This window comes from Protopterus annectens, chromosome 1.part2 (assembly GCF_019279795.1).
Source record: "Protopterus annectens isolate FY-2018-M chromosome 1.part2, PAN1.0, whole genome shotgun sequence".
Classification (NCBI taxonomy): domain Eukaryota; kingdom Metazoa; phylum Chordata; order Ceratodontiformes; family Protopteridae; genus Protopterus; species Protopterus annectens.
The window spans coordinates 444,107,099-444,130,584 of NC_056727.1; the positions used below are offsets into that span (position 1 = coordinate 444,107,099).

Sequence of the window (23,486 nt, forward strand, 5' to 3'; positions counted from 1 at the left end):
AGTGGACGCCCTATCTTTCAGCTGGAAAAACCTATCAGTATATGCCTTTCCTCCACTGCCTCTCCTCCCCAAGGTGCTCCTAAAGGTCAGACAGGAGAAGCCAAAGATGATACTGATTGCCCCAGACTGGCCCCGTCAGTACTGGTATCCAATCCTAAGGAACGTGTCTCAATGGCCAGCTTGGACCTTACCTCAAATACCTCATCTACTGTTCCAGCAAAACAATCAGATCCTGCACAGCCAACTCGGAACTTTAAACCTGGCAGCATGGTGGATAATGTAGTCATACAAAATAAACCTCTCAGTAAAGCTGTGATGGATGTCATTTTGGAAGCCAGAAGGCCTAGTACTAGAAAATGTTATGCTGGGAAATGGAAGAGATTCTGTGCTTGGAACCAGGCACAAGGAACTGATACAGCTGTACCAAATATTCCTCAGATTTTGCAATACTTAACTGAGATGCTGGACAAAGGCCTATCTTTTTCATCAGTTAAAATTCATGCCTCTGTCATTTCGGGTCATTACAATACAGAGCCACCAATCTTCTCTCACCCTTTATTAAAGCAGTACTTCAGAGGAGCCAAAAATTTAAGGCCTCCATGGATTTAACCAATACCTGCATGGGACCTCAACTATGTCTTTGAAAAATTTACCCTGCCTCCTTTTGAGCCAGCTACTATTGCTGATGTAAAGTTTTTATCTTGGAAAACATCTCTGCTCCTAGCAATAACTTCTGCAAGACGAGTTTCAGAGCTACAGGCCCTCATGGCTGTGGAACCTTTTATCCAGACAGGGTCTCACTGAGGACAAACCCAACATTTATGCCTAAGGTGGTGTCCAATGTGGCTCTTAACCAAACTATTCATCTGCCAACTTTTTATCCAAATCCAGAAAATAAGGGGGAGAGAATTCTGCATTCTTTGGACGTACACAGACAACTTGGATTCTACTTGGACAGAACCAAAGTTTTCAGGAAGACAGAGCAATTACTAGTGGCATATGCTGCAGGATCATAAGGAAAGACTATCTCAAAGCAGACTGTTTCAAAGTTTATAGGCCACTGCATTTGTTTCTATTTCACCATGGCAAGCCAGAGCCTAAGGGCGTTAGGCCACATTCCACCAGAGCTGCAGCCACTTCAGCAGCCTTTCTCAGGGGAGTACCAACCAAAGACATTTTAGAGGCTGCTACCTGGAGTTCAGTGCACTCCTTTACAAAGCACTATAATCTGCCACTCTACTCTACCCTAAATCCAGGGCAGGCTTTGCCACTGCAGTTCTGCAGGGCCTCATAGCCACTCCTAATGCTGTTTAGCTCCAGTCTCCCAACCATAGCTTTGGGACTCTAGCCAAATGTAATGACTGCAACAGTGAAACACGAAGAACATAGTACAGTTGTGTACACTTACATAAATGTAGATGTTCGAGTGTATTCACTGTTGCAGTCCAGGTTACCCACCCGCCATCCCCCTTTTTACTGCTGGAACTTTTCTTTCCTTCTCTGATTTATACAACCTATGTGCTGTATTTGCTTGTAGATGAAGGTAAAATTTATATTGGTGCATGTATGTATGTATATATATATATATATATATATATATATATATATCTATAAAATCAATTTTGGCTACCCTTTTAGGGGGCACCTGACATCTGGGGCAAGAAACTGAAGAAAATAGCGTTGGCTTCTTCTTTTATACCCCTGATGACCTGACGTCAGGGAAGGGGTGACAGCAGCTGACGCAGGACCCAGGACTTTGGAATTCAGGCCGACTGAGGGCAGCCTGCCAGCAGGATTGCCCAAATGTAATGACTGCAACAGTGAATACACTCTAACATCTACATTTATGGAAAGTGTACACAACTGTACTTTCTTTTTTGTCATGGTCTGGACCAAATTGCAACAACAAAGGTACAATGATATATATATATATATATATATATATATATATATATATATATATATATATATATATATATATATATATATTATATATATATATATATATATATATATATATATATATATATATATATATATATATATATATATATATATTATATATATATATATATATATATATCTAAAAGTAAAAATGAATGACATAATTACACAGTAGCAAATTGTGTACATAACATAGATATTCATTCAGCATTTTATTTGCATTAAAGAAATATAAATTGCCTAATAAATTTGAAACAGTAAGAAGAACATTCAGTGAGAAATAGAGCAAAAGAAAATAAACATGAAGGTGGTATGAAGGGGGTCACTTTTTAGTGATAGGCTTTTCGGCATCCTTTTGCCCCACTTTCAAAAATTCATCATGGGTTCTTCATTACCTTCCCTAGGTAAGAGAACTACTGAATTCTCAGACTCTGAACAACCAGTAAAGAGGCCTGTGAAATTTTTGGCCCATACTAAACATCCACCATTATGATTTATTTCTGTATTGTTTTTTTTTTCTAGAAGAGAACCTTACATAATGAGTTAGGATTACCCTATTTCCATTACCATATTGGTGCAAGTCCTCCTCTCTTAGCTTCATTTGTTGGGTTTGTTTTAAGTTAGTCATGAATGTATTTGCTTGTCATTATTGCAGGAAGGTGGTTGCTAGAGGCAATAAGACAGTTTAGTACACTCATGAGAGGTGCTTGTGCATTGAGAATGTCTACACTGGCATTTTGGAAGAATCTGGTTAGGGGAAATAGTTCTTCAGAAGTGAAAATATTTATTTTACGGCTTCAGTTTTACAATATCTCTTACGGCTTCTGTTTTACAATATCTCTTGCTCAGTTTCAAGATGAGCATTCCACCTTTATGATCTAGTTGTCATGCATTTTTACAGAGAGTACAAGTCTCCTGTGGCTTGAGAAATATGCTAGCTTGTTGACTACATACATAGTGATGAGTCTTAATACATCATTTACTTGTTTTTTTGTATTTCTATACTTTTGATACTCATGATGATACAGGAAGGTGAGGTAACAACTTCTAAATTATGAAGGAATTGTCCTTGCCAAGTATTACATTTTGAAATGATTTGCTTTCAGTGCTAGAGACAGTTCTGTGTGGCTTTCTGTACAGCAAGTGGTAATTGTCATATCCATGTGGTTTCTACCTTACCTTACTGCAAATAGTTGTCAAAGTCACTTTGCTGAATGAATGAGTAATAAATAAAAAGGTATATTATAAAAGCCTGCCAAGTATAAGGTTGGTTTGTCTTGGCATTGATATTGGATTAATTATTCTTGCTGACGTCTGTGTATATATAAATGGAATGATGCTCATTTGGTCATTTTTCATTCCAGGTCATCTGAGAGGAGACCCACCTAGTTATCTGAAGGGGGACAACTTTTTTAAGTTTACTTGTGCGGACTGCTCTGAAGATGGGAAGGAACATGCGGAGCGATTAAAGCTGACATGGCAGCAAGTAAGTAGTACTAATGACTATTTGGGAATGTTTCATCCATATGAAACAGCATACTCAGTTTGTCTTTTTATTGGAACATTTGCATCTGCTGATTTCCTTCATTTGCAAGAGGTCCAGTTAGTAGTAAGAACGTCTATTACTTTTCTTGTGTAATAATCTGTGTGATTGACTGTGTGTTTTCCATGCCACAACTGAAAGTAAAGTCTGTAAACAATAAAAAAAAATTCATGTGTTGAGCTCTTTTTGCAGATGGATAGATGTTCATCGTGCATACAGCTGCAGTCATAACAGATGGGTTCTCCTGCCGTCAGGCGGGTCCTCGGTCGGCCGAATTCCAAAGTCTAGGTCCGGCGTCGGTTGTCATCGCTTCTTCCCTGATGTCAGTGCGACAGGGGTATAAAGGAACCAGCCAACGCCATTTTCTTCAGTCTTTCTTGCCGCGCGGTGCCCGAAGCAGAAGCAGTTCGCAGGTGCCGGTCTTCCAGCTCCTGAGATTACGAAAATTTGGAAACCAAAGTCTTCTTAAAAGCTAAGTACCCCGTTGGGGAAACTTTTCTTGCCTCAGACCGATGTCAGACAAAGTTAATAATTGTATTTCTTGTGGGAAGCAAATACCGCATAAGGATTTCCGTTCCCTCTGTATACCTTGTTTAGGCCCAGACCACGACGTCTCGGTCTGTCGCTTCTGTGCTACATTCAACAAACGCACTATTAAGCGTCGGGCGGAGTTCGCCGAGCATTATTTTGGGAAAGCATTTAACTGTACTATGTCGTCGGATACTCCGACTCCGGTTTTGTCTAAAAAACACAAAGACAAGGACCGACACACGAGGTCCGCGGCCTCTACCGACAGTCCTCAGCGAGGCGCCTACGCAGCCCCTGACTACCGACGACACTTCTTTGACAGTGTCTCCTGTGCCCGAGGTTGCAGGCTCCTCTGCCTACACCCCGACTACAGATACCGAAGCCACTCTTGGCGTTGAAACTCAGAATGTGGACAGGTCCACCTCCACTCAAGGTGTCTTCAGACCTTCCTCTTCTTTCTCCATCAAGGCTTTCACAAAGTCTAAAGCAACCATGTACTCTAAGAGACCAGCTGCACAGGGCCCATCTCCAGGCCCCATGCCTAAGAAACAGATGCTTAAAATGGCTGAGGATTTAATTACTCTTATTAGAGTTTCTCAGCCCCCACCGGACAAAAGGCCCAGAGTGGAGGAAGATTCCCCCTCCTCTGATCAGGGCTTCATTATTTCAGAGCACTCTGATGATCAGGAACATTCTTACTCTCCTTTTGAAGACTCTGATGCGGAGGAGTCCATCCCTTCTGTCTCCCCCCAGAGGATTACTCATTTGGGGAAACTTTGCATACCTTAAGGGAACACTTCCACTGGGAAGGCCAAGATTATTCAGATTCCAAGAAAAGGCTCAGGGAATTTCTCTTGCTACCTCAGCACAGGCCTCTGGCTATACCTCCTGTCTTGGACATTCTAGATGATGTTTACTCGGAGGCTTGCCTTAACCCGGACATTCTGCCTCCAGCTCCAGTTAAGCCTGACAGGTACTACAGGGTTCCTGACTCACACCAATTTCTATACAAAAGCCATGCTGCTGACCCAGAAACCATCTCACAGGGCCCCAAGGGAGTTAAGGCCTCCATTGCTAAAAATCCATTACCTTCCGAGAGAGACTCCAGATCCTTAGAAAGGTGGGGAAAAAAGGTATATACCTCTGCTACCTTATCCATGAGGGCCTTAAACTGTCAGTTTCATATGCTAAAATACCAACAGTTTTTGTTATCACAATTGAAAAGTAAAATGTCACAGCCTGAACAACCAGACTTGAAGGAGTTGCAGGATTTGATGCATAGTGCAGAACAAGTGGGTAAGCATACCTTACAATGTGGTTTTGATGCTCTAGAAGCCTCATGTAGAGCTGCTGTTACAGGCTCAGTCATACGTAGGCATGCCTGGCTCAAGGAACAAGCCTTGCCTGATCATGTCAAAGCTAAATTACTAGATGCCCCTCTTCAAAAGGATGTACTATTTGGTGCTAATTCTGAGGAGGTGTTAAGGAAAATGGAGGAAAAGGCTAAATCAATGCAAACTGTGAAAGAATTTCTACAGGTACAACCCCCACGTTTTAGTAGAAATTGGCCTTCCAAAAACTGGTCCTTTCCTGCCACGGACAGACCCCAAAGAGGCAGATACAGGCACCCGAGGGGCAGAGGACAATCCCAAGGATCGTTTAGAGGCAGACAATGGCAAGCTCCTACACAAAGAGGTGGTGAGGATAACTCGCAATCCATCAGAAAGCAAACCCAATGACTTTCCCCTTTGCATGCCAACCAAGTCTCAAATGGCAGCCCCCTTAGGAGGAAAGCTGGCATTATTTTCAAAAAATTGGCATATTGTCACAAAGGACAAATGGATCCTGGACATTATAAACAGAGGCTACAAATTCCATTTTCACACCCTTCCAAAAATGAGAGGCATGCCAAACCTGCCACACAATCAAAGGGCAGAGGCACAAAGGCAACTTACAGATCTCATAAACATGAAAGCTATTCAAGAGGTACCTACGCACGAACAAGGTCAAGGTTTTTATTCCAGGCTAATTCTGGTGCCAAGGAAGGGAAAAGATTGGAGACCTATTTTGGACCTATCCATCCTAAACACATTTCTACTCGTACCAAAATTCAAGATGCTCACTCTACAGCAACTTCTTCTCATGCTGGGCAAGGAGTCTTGGCTGGTAACATTGGACCTCAAGGAGGCATACCTGCATGTCCCAATCAGACAAAATTGCAGAAGGTACCTCAGATTTCTTGCAGGTTCAACCCATTATCAATTCTCTGCATTGCCCTTTGGCTTATCTAGTGCGCCCAGAGTATTCACGAAATGCCTGGCATCAGTAATTGCCTACTGCAGACTTCAAGGGATACAAATATACCCCTATTTGGACGACTGCCTGATCCAAGCGGACAGCAGGCACATTCTTCTGAAACATCTGGCTTATGTAATAATGTTGTTGAACTCTCTGGGGTACACAGTCAACAAAAAGAAATTAAGGCTAATACCCTCTCGGAAGATAATTTTCCTGGGTGCCAATTTGGATACAAACACCCAGATGGCCTACCTCACACCAGAGAAGCAGGGGCAACTAATTCAATACTGCAGAACACTAGCAAATTGCACCAGGCTAACTGCAAGGAAAATCCTGCAGGCTCTGGGATTCATGGCATCTTGCATCTTACTAATCCCATGTGCAAAGCTGCATATGAGGAAACTACAATGGTACCTGAAAAACATATGGTCTCAACACAGCCACAGTTTGGAAACAATAATTCCACTAATTCCATATCTGCAAAAGGAATTTCTGTGGTGGGCTCAAGCATGTCAAACAAACACAGGTCTTCCATTCAGCAAGCCTCAAGCAAATCAAGTCATCACAACAGATGCCTCGGACTACGCCTGGGGGGGGGTGCACATGACAGATCGGTGCATTCAGGGCAAATAGTCCCAAAAAGAAAAGCACCTTCACATCAATCAAAAAGAAATGCTAGCAGTAATAAATGCTATTATAGCTTTCAAGGACCTTCTACAACCAGGTCAACTATTGATAAGAACGGACAACACCACAGTTATGTGGTACATAAACAGGGAGGAACACATTCTTACCCCCTATGCAGACTGGCCATGTCACTTTGGAACATGGCCATGGACTTACAAATGGAACTACAAGCACAGTACTTGCCAGGCAAGGAAAACACGCTGGCAGACAACCTAAGCAGGAATATGACAGATCCACACGAATGGAAATTGCATCCAAAAGTTTTTACAGAAATAATCCAAGAATGGGGAAGGCCAGACATAGATCTCTTTGCCTCCCACAAAAATCATCAATTGACAAAATTTTGCTCAAGGATCTTCCATCCAAAGGCCTGGAGAATGGACGCTCTCTTTCAGTTGGACATCAATGACAGTTTATGCCTTCCCACCTCTTCCTCTGCTGCCCAAAGTTCTATTGAAAACCAGAGCAGACAGACCAAAGATGATTCTCATTGCTCCGGACTGGCCAAGGCAACACTGGTACCCACTCCTGAGGAGCCTGACGCATTCCCCACCATGGACCCTGCCTCTAATGCCTCTTCTTCTGACTCAGCACAGCTTCAAAACTCTTCACAGCCAGCTAAAAACACTCAATCTAGCCGCATGGAAGATTCCTTAGCATCACAACAGGCCCTACTCTCCAAGGAGGTGCAGGATGTCATTTTGGAGGCCAGAAGGCCATCAACTAGAAAAGCTTACTCCGCAAAATGGAAACGTTTTGTGTCTGGAATGAGAAAAAGGGCCAGGATCCTGGAAAACTGAATTTACCTCAAATACTACAATATTTGGCTGAACTGCTAAGCAGTGGACTTTCATTCTCCTCCATCAAAATCCATGCCTCAGCCATTTCTGCAGAATACAACACTGATCCACCTTTATTCTCTCACCCTCTCTTAAGACAGTTCCTCAGAGGGGCTAAGAATTTAAGACCTCCAAGGAAACCACCAATACCTGCTTGGGATCTTAATTTCATTCTGGAAAAACTGACCTTGCCTCCCTTTGAGCCAGCTGCCTGATCAGATTTGCAATATTTGTCCTGGAAAATATCTTTCCTTCTGGCTATCACCTCAGCTCGTAGAGTTTCAGAACTACAGGCTCTCATGGCTGTCCAGCCTTTTATCATCTTCCATCAGGACAGAGTTTCCTTATGAACCAACCCGTCCTTTATGCCTAAAGTGGTATCCAGGGTAGCTTTAAATCAGGCCATACATTTACCTACTTTTTATCCTAATCCTCAAAACAAAGGGGAGAGATTACTACATTCCTTGGATATCCACAGACAACTGCGTTATTATTTGGACCAGAACAAAGCCTTTCAGAAAATCAGAACAGCTCTTTGTGGCCTATGCGGTAGGAGCTCAAGGAAAGCCAATTTCCAAACAGACAATCTCAAAATGGATAGCCCACTGCATATGCTTTTGCTATTCCTTTCATGGCAAAACTGTACCTACAGGCATTAGAACTCATTCCACCAGGGCCACAGCCACCTCTGCAGCCTTTCTCAGAGGAGTTCCTACCAAGGATATTTTGGAAGCAGCCACTTGGAGTTCTGTGCATACCTTCTCCAAGCACTACAACCTACCATTATACTCCAAATCTAGAGCAGGCTTTGCCACTGCAGTCTTGCAGGGCATTTTGGCTCCTCCTAGTTCCACCTAGTGCCTACCACCCCTTTCTTAGCTTTGGGATTCTACCCATCTGTTATGACTGCAGCTGTATGCACGATGAACATAGTACAGTTTTGTACCTACCATAAATGTAGATGTTAGAGTGCTAATACAGCTGCAGTCCAGGTTTCCCTCCCTCCTTCCCCTCTTGGGACAGGCCTATAGGCTAACCCATCCTCATACAACCTGATTGGGGTATTCATTTATGATGTATTTGCTTGCAACTACTGTATTTTGATTATATTGCACTGCATTATCACACAAATTTATGTATTGCCTTCCTTCTGGGGGCACCTGACATCTGGGGCAAGAAAAACTGAAGAAAATGGCGTCGGCTGGTTCCTTTATACCCCTGTCGCACTGACGTCAGGGAAGAAGCGACGACAACCGACGCCGGACCTAGACTTTGAAATTCGGCCGAGCGAGGACCCGCCTGACGGCAGGAGAACCCATCTGTTATGACTGCAGCTGTATTAGCACTCTAACATCTACATTTATGGTAGGTACAAAACTGTACTTTTTTGAGACACCTGAGATAATGTTGCTTTGTAAAATAGTTTGTTTTAGTCCTTAACTCTTTATTTTTGTGGCTTAGATCACAATTGTATTTCTGTGTGATTTCTTTCAGACTTTAAAAGTTAGCTTCCACTTATATCGGACGATTATGATGGCTGTTAATCAGCCTCATTAGTAATTTTTGATTCCTGTGCTACATGCACAAGTTTGTTTCCTGATCTTGCACAGATTCTGTTTTAGATATTATCCTGCAGCAGTGCATGCATTTAATGGCATCCATATTAATGGCTGGCAGTAGTGTGTTCCTTTATATTATGTGCCCATGACACTATCTGTTGGGCAGCCTTGTAGCGAGGAGTTTATTTTTTGCGCTTTCTGCAAGCTTAAGTATGGCCTTCTGAAAAAGGACAGTAATGTAATTTATTAGGGATGTATTTGTTTTTGCTTTTGATTGGACTGTAGTCCATATTAATATTTTAGATCAGCTAAAAAAATCTAGTACATGTCTGTGTATCATGGAAGTTAGCTTGAAAACTATGGCAGATTTAGTATGGAATTGTATATATTTCATTTGACATCTGAGTACTGTTGTGATTGTGGAGAAGTCATGGCTGTCATATTGTAAGTATGGTAGGATTTTTTATTATGTGTGAAAAATTGGATAAAACTCTAATTTGTTTTTCAGTAAAGCTGTGAAAAGCTGTATTTTGCTTGCAGGTTTTTTCTTTAAAGGTACCACAAAAGATGTAATATGTGAAGAGGTGTATAGAGCAAAGCAATTGCTTTTATTTTTCTGTGGAAATGCAGCAGAGCTTTGAAAACTAAACGTTTTTCATACACACATTAGCAGAGATTTGTGCTGCGTAGATTGATGCTTCCTTTCAAAAGCTGTGTTGCCCTCTTGGAGGTTATAACTTTCTGATCATCTATGCAAGTTTGCTGTGTGGAAGTTGCTTGGATGTAAAATATTAATTTTTCAGGAAGTAAAAGGACAGGACTTTTTAATGCAAACTTGGGGGGAGGGTTAAAAGGACTCTGACAACTGAGTGTTTCTTGGTATTGACTCATTCCTGGGCATCTGTAAGGAGTTTCTTCAAATAAAGTGACTCTTTCTTTGAAAATAAGGTCAGAAAGTTGATTGTCAGTCTGTGCTTTGCACTTAGAGTGTTTGGTGGACATTTAGCAATTCAGGGAGCAGTGAGGCAAATCTTTGCATGAACTGGAGATGAAAAGAGAAGATACCTTGTTTCCCCTAATCATTAAAGTCAGTGTAGCTTTATTGCACTTTTCTTCAGTGGTAATGATAGAATTGCCTAGTTGTTAGTGTTTTACTTATGCCACCTGTTTGTTCACAACATTTTATGTTTGCATTTCTCTGTGAAACAGTGTATTTGCTTGTGTACTGATTTTCAAACTGTGTTGCATGATTTCATTAATCAGAAAGGGATTTCTTGGCTATAGTTGCCACAACTTAGCAGTGTAGATGCCCTATTTTAAGAGTCTACAGTAATTTGTAACATTGGTGTGTGAGATTGCTTTGGCTGGTGAAGAGCAGGAAAGGATTGTAAGAATTATAAGGGTTGTTAGAACCTTCTGAAAATAGTGAGTTTGTGTGTGTGCAAAGTAGTTTTAGCCAAGATGCACCAAGTATTAGTAAGGTAGCACTGAATAGCACTGGGCTTAGTGAGGTGGTTGAATACTTGGGAAGCAATTGTTCATAGCTCTATTCTTCAGTTTTTCAGTGTGAAACTTATTTGGGTGCTGCTGGTGTTGGCCATAATGAAAGGATAGCAGTGCTCATTTGCCATGTACTCTAGGGGTCTGTGTGTGTGTGAGTGAGAGAACAAGAGAGAGATTGGTCAGTGATGGTACAGTTTGAAGGGCTACCCTTGTAGCATGGGTATTTATAATAGGCATATGCTTTCACATGCCAGGCACTGTACAACAGTGTATTATACCATTCAGTCTGACAGCTTGGCAGTGGTATGGGGTACAGCCAAAAGGAATTGAACTAATTCTTGCCCTGAATGACAGAAAACATTAAGGTATGGGAATGGGCAGTGCTGACGATTCGCTTTCTGATAACCACCCATATTCCTGTGGATGTCAGCTGTTTTGTGGACAGGCTCAGCCATTGTCTGCTGATTATTTAAATATTTATTTGTGCCTTTGTTGACTGGGTTAGTACCACTAGGCCTGTAACCTTTTTTCAGTTGAGACTTGATGTGGTATTCCTATTGACCAGAGGAAATTTGGCCATTGCAGTGATGGATCTGTAGTGTAACAGGAAGAGAGGGAAGCATAGAGGAGAGAAGCTGTAAGCCAGAAATGGAGAAGGCAGCTGTTTGTATGGCAGATATAGTGTTATATGTTTTCAGAGGTGGACTTCATGCAGCAAAATGTTTCTGGTGCAGAGACTGTGGAAAACATGCAAATTATCTTATTGCCAGAGGGTGGTTTGGATGCACAGCAGTTGCTTACCTTGATCAAGGAGAAGGAACTTTTGGGTGGTTCAGTGACATCCTGGTCGTAAGCAGTGGAAGATATTTTGGTACAAGTGACAGCAGTGGAGCACAATGAAAGAGTGCACCAGATGCTTCTGTATTAGATGAATGCAAGTACTGTACCACACTGAGTCACAGACAGGAAAACCTTGGGATAGTGAAAAGAAATGTATGTGAGCTGCAGTGGTTGTGGCTGTGAGGAGAGAGAAAAGCAGTGGTTTGTGGAGATAAGGAAACCAACTGTGAAGATTACAAGCAAAAAGGACTGTAAGCATGATAGGTTTATAGGTACGTACTTAGATCTTTGTTCTGTGAGGAACCTTAAAAGCCTAGCCATGCATTCCCAAGAAGTTTTTAGCCCTTGTATTTTAAGTATAAATAGCCCAGAACTTGGCACACATTTACATGTTACCCTTATCCATAAAGGGCAAAGGTGCCAAACCAGGGGTGACCTTGTGATTTCCCATCCATTTGTACAGATTGTGCTTGAATAAAGTAATAACTTCACTATGCTTTATGTGGAGAGGAAGACTATTCCAGAGAAAGTAGTATTCTCTGTGTTGTATATCTCTCCTTCCTACATGTTCTGTTTATGTTGCTGAAAAAATCCAGATCTCTTTTTGCATGCTTTTATAGCACCACTGGACTTTGGATGTGCAGTAGGTCTGAAAGGATGGTGTCAGTTGAGGCTCTGTAAATGAGGCAGAAATCGCCCCTCGGTAGCTTGTAAGATACCGAGAAGAGGGTCGAGGCTTTGAGGCTGTCAGTGTAGCTTTTATGATTTAGACACTTGATTTTCTTGCTGAGAAAACATGGTCATTCACATTTCGTCAGGTGTTTGGACAAGTACATATCAAAAGGGATGTTGTATCCGATGACTGGCCTAATAAGTGATTAATATAGTGAAATGATCACATCCCTTGATGTCATACCCTTACAAGAAAACTGTGCAATGAAAAAGGACTTTCTTACAGTATTGGATACATGGTGATAGAAGAACAACTCCTTTCAACATGAGTTCCAAGGCCCATAACTGCTGGATCAGTTATCAGGGGTGTGTTAACAAGGGGATATCATGTTTGCAAAAGCATACTGTTATACATTTTTTGGCATTCAGTTTTAGTCCATGGTTTTGACAGCAGCTGTTTGTTTAGAGATCCTCTAAGAGGGTCTTTCCCAATGTGCAGCATCAACAAAACCTGCTAGAGAGACTGGTTAGTCTCCCAGAGGCTGCCCAGTCTCTGGAATAGACTTCCTGAAAATGTCAGAGTACCTCACTGACCCTCTTAAGTGCAGCCTTGATGAGTGGATGGGAAACCACAAATATGTCCCAGGGGTTCCACCTGTATCCCTCACTGACAGGGGCGACAGGTGCTGACCAAGGTTTTTTTTTTTTTGGGATAATCTCTTGGCTAGGTTGATAAGGGCACCAGGGTCATTAGCCTAGTAACCTCCTATGATGTTTTCTGAAGAATGTATGTTAGCATCAAGTTTACAGTCTTCCACAGACTTGATCAGCCATAAACCCATAATCTTAGCTTTGATTTCCAAAAAGTAAATAGCAAAGAGGAGTAGCCAGAGGATTGAACCCTGGATTACACTGCTAGTGGTAGGTCTTTTGGAGGAAGAAATCAAGCTGCCCACCCTAATTTCTTGGGTTTTATTAGTGAGATGATTTGCTATCCAACTACATATGTAGGGATTTACATTTAGCTGGGTGAATTCATCAACTGTACCAGACTGCTGTGGGAAGGTGTTGAACACCTGTGTGATGTCTGAATATGCAGTGCTCAGTTTTCTCTCATCCATTGCTTCAGAAGTCTACCAGGTTAAGTAGGTAGGATCTGCCTTGATAAAACTGAATTGGCTTTGGTCAAGAGTTTGTAGGTTGCCTACGTCCTTATTTATTTATTCCATAATGATCCTTTCCATAGCCATACAGATTATGCTGGTCACTTAGATGGGTCCATTGATGCTCCACATTTGTGCAGGGGGGTGACTGTTGCTGTTCTGCAATCATCTGGCACGAAGCCTGTTTGGAGACTGATATTGAATAACCTTTTTTAATTTCTCCAAGTCTTTTGGGTTTCTAATACCATGATGGGAATGGACCCCATTCCTAAGTCTAAGTATGATTAAAGTTCATGAAATTAGTATTGTTTCAATTGTTGATGTCCTCTGTATGGGATTTGACATGTTCTGTTTCAGGCTGGCCATCAGCTATTCTTGTATGCTATCCAGTTCTATAGAAGCAGTATTTTTTTTTTGCCTTGGATGATGCTTTGAGGACTTATTTTTTGGGAGAGAGGGGTAAGTGTGGATGCTGCTATGTGATCTAGGAATGTTGGGGGTGAAATTAGAACTAAATTTAACCGCTAGTGGATTGGTTATGTTCATAGGTGTGTAGTAGGCTAATGACCCTGGAGCCTTTGCAAGCCTAGCCGCATAGAAGTGCCCTGGCATCGTGCCACGTGACATTAGTTCCCAGTGCCCCTCTCAAGTAGAGCCACTGGAGTGAACTTTCTATTTCCCATCCATTCATCAAGATTTCTCTTGAAGAGGGCCAGTGAGGTGCTCTGCTTGACATTATGTGAAGTCTATTCCAGAGCATAAGCAGTCTCTGGGTTATGAACCTGTCCTTCCAGCATGTTCTGTTGATTGTGGTAATGAGGTTGGGGTCTCTGGAGCATGTGGTGCGGAGGGATTGGGATTTCTTTAGATGTAGCATTTTTAACGGAGCTGGGTCAGACATGGGTTTGTAAGTCAAGCAGAGATCGTTTCTTAGTAGGTGATACGAGTATAGATGGAGGTTTTTGAGTCTGTCCATGTAGGACATGTGCTGAAAGCCTAGGATCCTCTTCTTGAGGTACTTTTGTGGCCTTTCCAGCTGTTGCATATTTCTAGTGAGGTACATGCCAAATGGGGCATTATACTCTGAGTGGCCTAATGAGGTAAGAGTAGAGAGAGATAATGACCCCTTTCTTCCTGAATGCAAAACCCTTGATAATAAGATGTGGATGGACATAGGACTTTCTGACCACAGTCGCAATGTGATGGTCGAAGGAGAGGTTGTCCCCAGGTCTCTTATAATGCCTTCAGTGTTCAGTGGGCTCCCATCGATGTGGTAATTAGTGGGAACTGAGTTTTTCCCAAAGGGGATGACAACACACATTTTGGCATTAAGCTTAAGGCCATGGTTTTGACACCAGTCATTGGTCTCAGTGAGGCCTTTCTGTAGGATGTCTACATCACTTGAGGAGTTAATAATGGCTCCCAAATTGCAGACTGCGAACTTGGTCAGCCAGAGTCCCTCCTTGTTGGGCTGGACTTCTGAGAAGTAGATGCCAAACAGGAGAGGACCCAGGACCGATCCCTGTGGGACTCAACTCGTGACTGGTCAGCAGTCTGACTTGGAGTCCGCTACTTTCACACTGTGGGTTCTATCTGTGAACCAATTTGCAACTCATTTAGTGATATAGGGGTTGATGCCTAGTTTGGTGAGTTTATCAATAATTCCTGAGTGGGGAATGGTATCAAAGGCCTTGGCCAGATCGAGGTAGATTGTATGAACTGTCTTGCCCTCATCCACAGCTCTGGTGATTCAAAGAAGTCAACTAGGTTGAGCAGGCATGATCTACGTTTCACAAAACCAAATTGCGTGGCATCTAGAGTTTGGAGATTCCCTATATCCTTGTTAATTAGGTCCATAATGATGCACTCCATAGCCTTACATATCAGACTTGTCAGGCTAATGGGGCGATTATTCCCAGGGTCTGTATTCACTCCCCCTTTATGGAGAGGGATGACTGTAGCAGTGCACCCATTCAGTAGGGACAAAGCCTGAGGTGAGGCTGTGTTTGAACAGGGCACACAAATGTGGTGCCATTTCACTTAGTATTTCATGTAGAACACATCCAGGGATATTGTCAGGTCCCATGGAAGCTGTATTCTTGGCCTTGGATAATGCAGCTTTAACCTGTGCTGCAGTAATGCTGGGTGCCTGGCATTCCGCCGGTATTGTGATTGGTCCTTTGGGGGTGGGGGGGGAGGGATAAAGTTGGCACTAAATCTGTCAGCCAGTATGTTGGCAATATATGTTGGCTTAGTATAGAAGGTACCATTGTGCAGTAACTCAGAGTAAACCTGGGTATTGCCATGAAGATTCTTGATATAACTATAGAAGGCTTTGTGGGTGTTTTTAATGTCTGCCACAATTCTGCCTTCATAGTTGGCTTTAAAGGTTTTGATGAGGGATATTAACTTTTTACTGAGGCTAATAAGGGAGTTTTTCCAGTCTTGGGACTTCACCTTTTTCTGCAACAGTTTCTTCCTTTTGTTGTAGAGTTTATTAATGGCAGGGGACCACCAGATTGGCTTCCTTTTTTTGGAGGAGAGCATCTTGGTTCTGTTGGGTATGGCTAGTTCCATGCATTTATGTATGTGTTCATACAGTGCATTGGTGTATGATTCGGCAGTCATGCATCTATTTTCCATTGACATGGGTGCCATGAAGTTAGCCACCTCTGTTTTTAGGAGCCCAAAGTCAGCTTTGGAGAAGTTTGGGGTTGCCTTTGCTGGGGGTAGGGGGAGTGGATTTCCATGGTGTTTAGTTTGCAGTCGGATCTAACCAGGGAGGAATTGACTGTTGGTGTAGAGCAATGGTTGCCCATGTTAGTAATAACCAGGTCAAGGATGTTGCTTCCTCTAGTGGGGGTAAGAATGAACTGGTTCAGGGCATTGGAATTGATGAATTCCAGGAACCGTTGGGCCAGTGTATTGGTGCATGAGTAGTTTTCCCAGTTGATGGAGGGGTAGTTGAAGTCCCCAAGTATGAGTGTTGGGTTGGACCCTAATAGTTTTCAGGGTGCTTAGGAATGTGGAGTGAGAGTCTTGGGACATGGTTTGGGACCTATAGCAGGCTACGACCTGAATCGCCATCTTACCCAATGTTTGTTGTACCTGAAGTATCTCAGATGCGTTGTGCTAGGCTACTAGTCTGAAGGTGTGTATATCCTTTATAAATATGGAGACATAACCACCTTTGGAGCTTTGGTTCATGTTCTGGGGCTGAAAGGTGTGGAATGAGTTATAGCCTGGTAGCTCAGGGGTGCTTTCTGCTGCTTTAAACCAGGTCTCCGTTACATCACAAATGTTGATGTTCTCCATTTTCAGGAGTGCTTCGAGCGAATGAATCTTGAGATTTAGACTTCTAGCTTTGAGCAGCATGACCCTCAAATTGCATTTATTTATAGCTGTTACGGTGGAAATTTGGTCTTTGGAACATTGCCTAAAAAAGGCACTATAGGGGTGGCAAGAGCCTTGACCAGTACCCGGAAAGCCAGGGTTAACAGATGCAGGCCATCTCTGGCAAAGCATCAAGGTCTGTCAGTCATGTCATCCCAAGCAGACAGATACTGGATCCCCTTAGAATGACACCAGAAACTTAGCCAATTGTTGAAGTCAGTCATTTTCTGCTTGTACTGCAGTATAATTCTGGGTGATGGTAGGATGCTGCTGAGGGCTAGGGTCATACCTGCCTGGGCCACATAATCCGAGAGCCCCACCATGTCTCTCTCATGTAGTCCAGGGAGGTGCGTCTCAGGTCATTCGCACCCACATGGACAGTGACAGAGTCATACTTGTACTTGTTGTGGAGTGACCAGAGTGTGTGTTGTGTCTGATTCTGGCACCCGACAGACTGCTGACTGTTACCTTCTCCTTATTCAGCCCAGTGAGTGGGACATCAGTGTGCCTCACTATCGAGTCACCTACGATTATTGTGTTGGCAAGGTGTTTAGCCTTAGGCGCTTAGGTTGAGGGACACATTGTGTAGGTGAGCTGCGTGTCTTGTGGTTTGTGCTGTGTTGTGGTGGTCAAGTGCATTTCTGCCGTGAAGGTCTCTGCTGTTTGGGTAGATTTCTACTGAGAGCCTCCGCGAAGGTGGGTGTGTGGTTTGTGTTTTTATGTGAGAGCTGTGATGGTGGGTGTTTTGGACCAGGGTCCATTGTTCCGTGTTAAGGCATTATTTTTTATGTGCAGTGAGCTTTTTCTTTTGTTGTCAAAATTATTTATGTTTGGGTTCCATCATAGGAATTTATTTTTAAATCTGGCATTGTATTTACTTGGAAGGGGGCAGATATAGCCATGCAGCTAATTGTGTGTGCATGGAATTTGCATACACAGAGCGATCATTGGGTTTGAAAGGGATGTTAAATTTAGCCAGGTCTTTGCTCAGTTTTATTAGATTAGCTTCAACATAATCTCTGAATACAGAGTTATTGGAGGATGTTTCCGATTTCAGTCTTATGAATGTGACTGATTTGTGGTCTGATTTCACTAGGAAGGAATTTACAACTGCTAGGGGGACAGATCCCTCCCATATTTGTGAGAACCAAGTCCAGAATTTTGTCATCCATCATTGGAGTGTGGCCTTAGCTGCTCCAGTGAGTTTATATTTACAAAGTCCTTAAGTCTCTGGGCATACGTGTTAAGAGAGTGTAAGTCCCACAGTTGATGGAGGAGCTGTTGAAGTCTCCTTTGGAAAATGCTGTTCAGCTGAATGCATAGGGACTCCATAGAGGTAGGGGGTATGAAACAAAGGGGAGGGTATAGAGGGGGTCGTATAATTGGCTAGGTCCTATAGGTATGTAATTTGGGATTGAATTATTGGCCTGTGTGCTTTAAGGCAGATTGTTTATTCATTTAGGAAATGAATAGTTTGGAAATGTTCTGTTTGAATCATTTGAATTATTGAAGAAAAGTATGAACATTATTGTGTCCAAAACGTAGACCTACAATTGGAATGAATGTGTTTCTAGGCGTTTCATCATTACCTAGAAAGAAGTTGACTGTTCACTTTAAGGCTAATATAATGCTGGGAAATGGTGTAAAGGACTATTTGTTAAGAAGTGCATTCTATTTCAAAAGTGTCTGATGACCAAAATAATTGGACTGGAGTATGAGATAGTTGAGTTACTTTAGAAGAATAATGTATTGAAACATACTTCTTCTGTAATAAATGTTAAAGGAATAAGTGGAACAGTTTTTTTTACACAGGGCATCCTAAAATGTGTTGCTTCTTTGGAGCTGATAACTATTAATTAATGAACGCATAAAAAGGAGTTGCGCACAATGTGGCCTTTACGGCCATGTTATGAAAAGCTGCCAGCAGTTTTGTAGGTATTGCAAGTCAGAGGACCACATGGTTGTGACTGTGAGGTTAGGTTACAGGAGGAGGAAGGAAATGTACCCTGCACACAACAAACCTAATATTTTAGGACATGTTCAATAGAGCAGTGTAATACAGGGAGTAGATATGGGAAAATCTGGATACGACTCTGTAAATGAGGAGGAATATACTAGAGATTAAGAAAGTGAGGTTAATCAGTATGTGCCAGTAGTTCAACAAGTAGCATGCTTGCTTTAGTGGTCCTAGATCAGGAGGATGTGGGTTCTGTTCCCACCGCAGGTGGTTGAACTAATTTAACAGACCGACAGTTGACACCCGAGGGTTAAGGCTATGAACTGTTAATGAGCTGCTTCCTGTGGTACAGGCTTTGTCCCACAACCTTCATTTGCCTACAGTGGGACCTTGAGCACATTACTTAACCAGACAGTGCTTTGGGGAAATGGGAAATTGGGCCAGGATCCTCAGTGGACTCCTGGACTGCATGTCTAGTAACAACCTGTGAACTTGTGAGGCTAAAAGTAAATGAATGTGTTATAACTCGTGATGTATTAACAATAAAGGGTATGAGAGGTTAAGATGGTCTCCAGTGGGAGGAGGGTGAGAGACAGAAAGAAAGAAATTTCCAGAAAGAAAGATTGACAAAAATGAAAGGCATAACTTGTCTGTGTTAGCAGTAAATGTAAATTGTATTAAGACTTGCAGTGTGTGAATGTAAATTTTGATGTTATCTGCTTATTAGATGCAAGAGTGATTAGCTTTGTAATTAAGAGAACAATTCTAAACTTTGTGGGGAATGTGCACCAGAATTGTTGCACTATCCAGAGCATTGTTGCATAGCATAATGGATACATTTTGATTCTAAGATTACAGTGTGTGTCAAGTGAGATATTTTGAGATTAGTAGTTATGTATGCATATATGCAACTGAGAATGATAGACTGGATGACAGTGATGGGGTGGATTCATTTAGGGAGTTATGAAGTTTTGGGGTGTTTAAAATGCAGATTACGTTAGTCTGTGATTTTAACAATGACATAAAAAGGAAGAGGAAAGAAAAGATGTGAAAGCATGTGAGGAAATTGCAAGATTTATCAAGTTAATAATAGGTGATGAAATGATAAGAATAAGTCTAACAAATGTATTTTGTCTACTTATATTTAAATGAAGCACATAGTGGATCTATAATAAATGGGGTTTCATGTTGTTAGTTTGGTCAGCATTTGTATAACATTTAAATGTAATTAAGCAAGGCAAAGGAATAGAGAGGTTAACAGACAAATTTAAAAATTATGAAATGGAGAAAGGTGCAATCATTATCACAAGGACATGCAGAAATTTCACACAAAAAAGGAGCTGGACAAGTTTGCTGAGTATTTGCATGTGTGTTGGATTATGCGACACGAATGAGGAACAACAGCAAAGCAGATCTAAGAGAATAATGCTTACAGTTTTAGTGAGCATAGGCAGAAGAAAAGAAAATTAAAATGTGTAGAAGGTGAAATTAAGGAATATGCTTAAATACTAAGGGACTGGAATATTAATTAGTCTTCCTTTTAAAAAAAAGTCTAGGAAAGAAGGGTATTATAATATAACAAGAAAGCTTTTTTGTGATTAATCCATGTAAAGATTTAAGTAATGAGGTGAGACACAGCAACTGATTGAAGGGTATAGCGGAATGTGGGGATTTTATTTAAGGATATTTGACCATGAATAAATTGCTAGCTAATGTCATAATGAAATACAAATAATATAATAACAAAGTATTTATGTGGTGACTAAACACAAACTTCCTCCAGACAAAGTGCAAATGTTAACCAGTTACTTCTTTCTGTTCTGTCCTGTACTGCAAATGAGTTCCTTGAAGCACTGGTATTCATGGCAGCACAACCATCCCCATGGTCTCCTTTGCCTGACTCCATATGAGGAAGATCCAGTGGAACCAGAAATCTAACTGGTCCCAACATTCCCATCCCGAGTGCATAGGTTCCTTTCTTGCCCTGTCTGAAGAAAGAAATAATGTGGCAGATATGACAGATAAAGCTCAACCCGGGTCCTCCTTTCAAGCCACAGACACCACAACAGGAGTTACACACAGAAACATCAAATGATGCATGGGGAGTATGGCCAGGCACTTCTTGAGTTCGGGTGCAGTGGCCTACAAACCTAAGATAAGAAGGTGATGAGGGCACTAATACATGTCTAGCAGATCTTCTCTCTTTCTTGGAAGCCAAATCCCTTGAGTGTTTGCAGACAGCACAACAGTCATGTGGTACATAAGCAAACAGGGGGCCACCAGATCTTATGAACATTGCAGACTGTCTCGTTCGGCATGGTAACAGGATGCAAAAGAAAGCCTCTCCCTGCAAGCACTTTATAAACTTTCACAGGGCAATGTCCTGGTTGATTTTTTTTTAGCGGCTCAAAGGAAGATTCCCAAAAATGCAGCTGAACAAGGAGATCTGCATAGATGTAGTCCACAAATGGGGGGGGGGGGTACCTCTGATAATCACTTTGCCTCCATCAAAAGCAAACAACTTCCACTCTTTTGCACAAGAATCTACTATCCTCAACCTTGGAAGATGGCTGCAGTGTCTTTCCTTTGGTAAGGGAGGATGTCATGACTGAAATCACTGATTCTGTATTCATAACAGATGGGTTCTTGCTCTCTGACGTCCAGCCAGGGTATCAAAGTTTTGTCTTTAGAGGGTATATGGCGTAGGGGTGTATAATTGGAAGTATGTGCGAGATCCTCAGACTTTCTCACCACCAACCTGATGCAGGTCGTTGCACCCAATGGACTGATCATTTAGTACCATAGCTTCTCTTATCAGATTCAGAGAAGTGCTTCATTGGGGATCCTTCCTTTTTAAATCTGTGACTGTTTTTCAAACTGTTAGATGTTGGCAAGGAGGGTTAAGTGCGAGTGCGGTAGCCAAATTCTGTACAAACATTTACACACCAAGTGCCTCTTCTGTCTAGGCCCTAACCACGACTACAAAATCTGCTTCATTTGTTTTTCCCCAGAACTCTCCAGTCTAGGTTCTCCACTCTTAATACCTTCCTTGAGACCCAAAGTTTAAAATGCTTAGCCCACTCTACCATGTCGGAAGGCTGGTCTTTAGCCTCCCGCCCAAGAAAAAACTTAAAACAGAGAGATGATTCTCCTTCCATCATCTCTGAATTGGATGTACCCACTGAGGTGGTGAAATCCACGGTACACCAATCATCATCTCATGAGCCCTCTTATCAGGACCCTACCGGAGATCAGTATGGTTCTTGAGGCTATGCAGACAGAATCCTCTGATGAACCATGCCTCATTATCTTAGAGGGTCGTAGTGGAGTCCCTCAAATCCTTGTGCGGGAAGAGATTCCCAGTACCATTACAGAAATGCTCCAAGGTTCAGAACTTCCCTTGGAAGAGGCCTCCTTTGCTGAAACTTTGTAAAACATGATGAAGCATTTTGAATGGTGTCTAAATAGGTGTCAGAGATGCAAAAGAGATGCTATGGTCTATTAGAGATGGGCAGTTCAGCATCTCTTCCATTTCCCTCTGTGCTAGTTGCTTATCTGGATATATTTTAAGCCAACTTTTCTGCACCTAATTCTCAACCTCCTGCTCCAAAAAGGCCAGACAGATTCTACAGCGTTCTTGATCAACTTAAATACCTGTACAAAAACCCCGTGGGAGACCCAGCTGCATTATTCCTGGTGCCGGATAAACCTTCCAAACTGCTTCCTGGCACTAATGTCCTCCTCACTGATAAGTCGATCAAGGGATAGGTGGGGTAAGAAAGTGTATAAGTCCTCCACTGTGGCTTTCAGAGCCATTAACAGCTAAACTCAAATGACTAAATTCTTACTGTCTGTGCTCCAGTCCGTAACTAAGACCATCAGAGAGCCCCGGACACCCGAATCAAAATAGTGTATGCAACCGCTAGTGGCCCAGACTACACAAATAGCCAAACACGGTAGTAAATGCAGCGGTGAGGCTGTGGATGCCTTTACCAGGACAGCAACTACTGGGTCAGTTATCAGGCGGTATGCCTCGCTGCAAGACCAATCTATTTCTGAAGACTTCAGATCCATAATTTTAGATTCCCCCTTGGATAACATCTTTGTTTGGTTCACAAGCTGCTAGCCTTTCCAGGGCTATGCAGAAACAAGACAAGACAATGAAAGATTGTTGTCAGATTCTTCTGTCTACACTTCCCAGGTATCATAGAAATTATCCAGCAAAATCTATCTCCTTTGCCAAGGGAGATTGTAGAACCTGTTATAGGCAAAAGGAAATTCCTAAGAAGAGATTCACAGACAAAACTTAGAGGGATGATGTTCCTGGAAGGCCTCAATTTGGTAGTAGGCCCCTGTGAACTATATTCCACCTACCACCTTCTCCATTCCAAGCCCCCACCATTACACTCTCAAAAAGACTTTTCTCTCTTTCTCTTCCATTTCGGCAAACGGTGACCTCAGACAAATGGGTCTAAAGCATTCTTGAGGAGGATTCTGATAAGACTTGGGAAAGCAGCCCTTCTCCCGGTGGAATATCCCCACCTTCTCCCAACCAGATCC

The 23,486-nt window shown here is 42.2% G+C and overlaps 2 protein-coding genes across 3 annotated transcripts in view; one reads left to right on the plus strand and one right to left on the minus strand.

Annotated features, from left to right (window-relative positions):
* Positions 1–23,486, minus strand: part of SNX5 (sorting nexin 5) — a 1,365,310-nt gene that overhangs the window by 1,242,305 nt on the left and 99,519 nt on the right. The window lies entirely within an intron of this gene.
* The window catches only part of KAT14 (lysine acetyltransferase 14), a gene marked incomplete in the record, with an annotated part of 1,940,697 nt that overhangs the window by 105,379 nt on the left and 1,811,832 nt on the right, over positions 1–23,486 (plus strand). For both annotated transcript variants that reach the window (XM_044056925.1, XM_044056915.1), the window contains 1 exon segment: positions 3,309–3,430. In XM_044056925.1, coding sequence (XP_043912860.1) covers positions 3,309–3,430 — 122 coding nt within the window.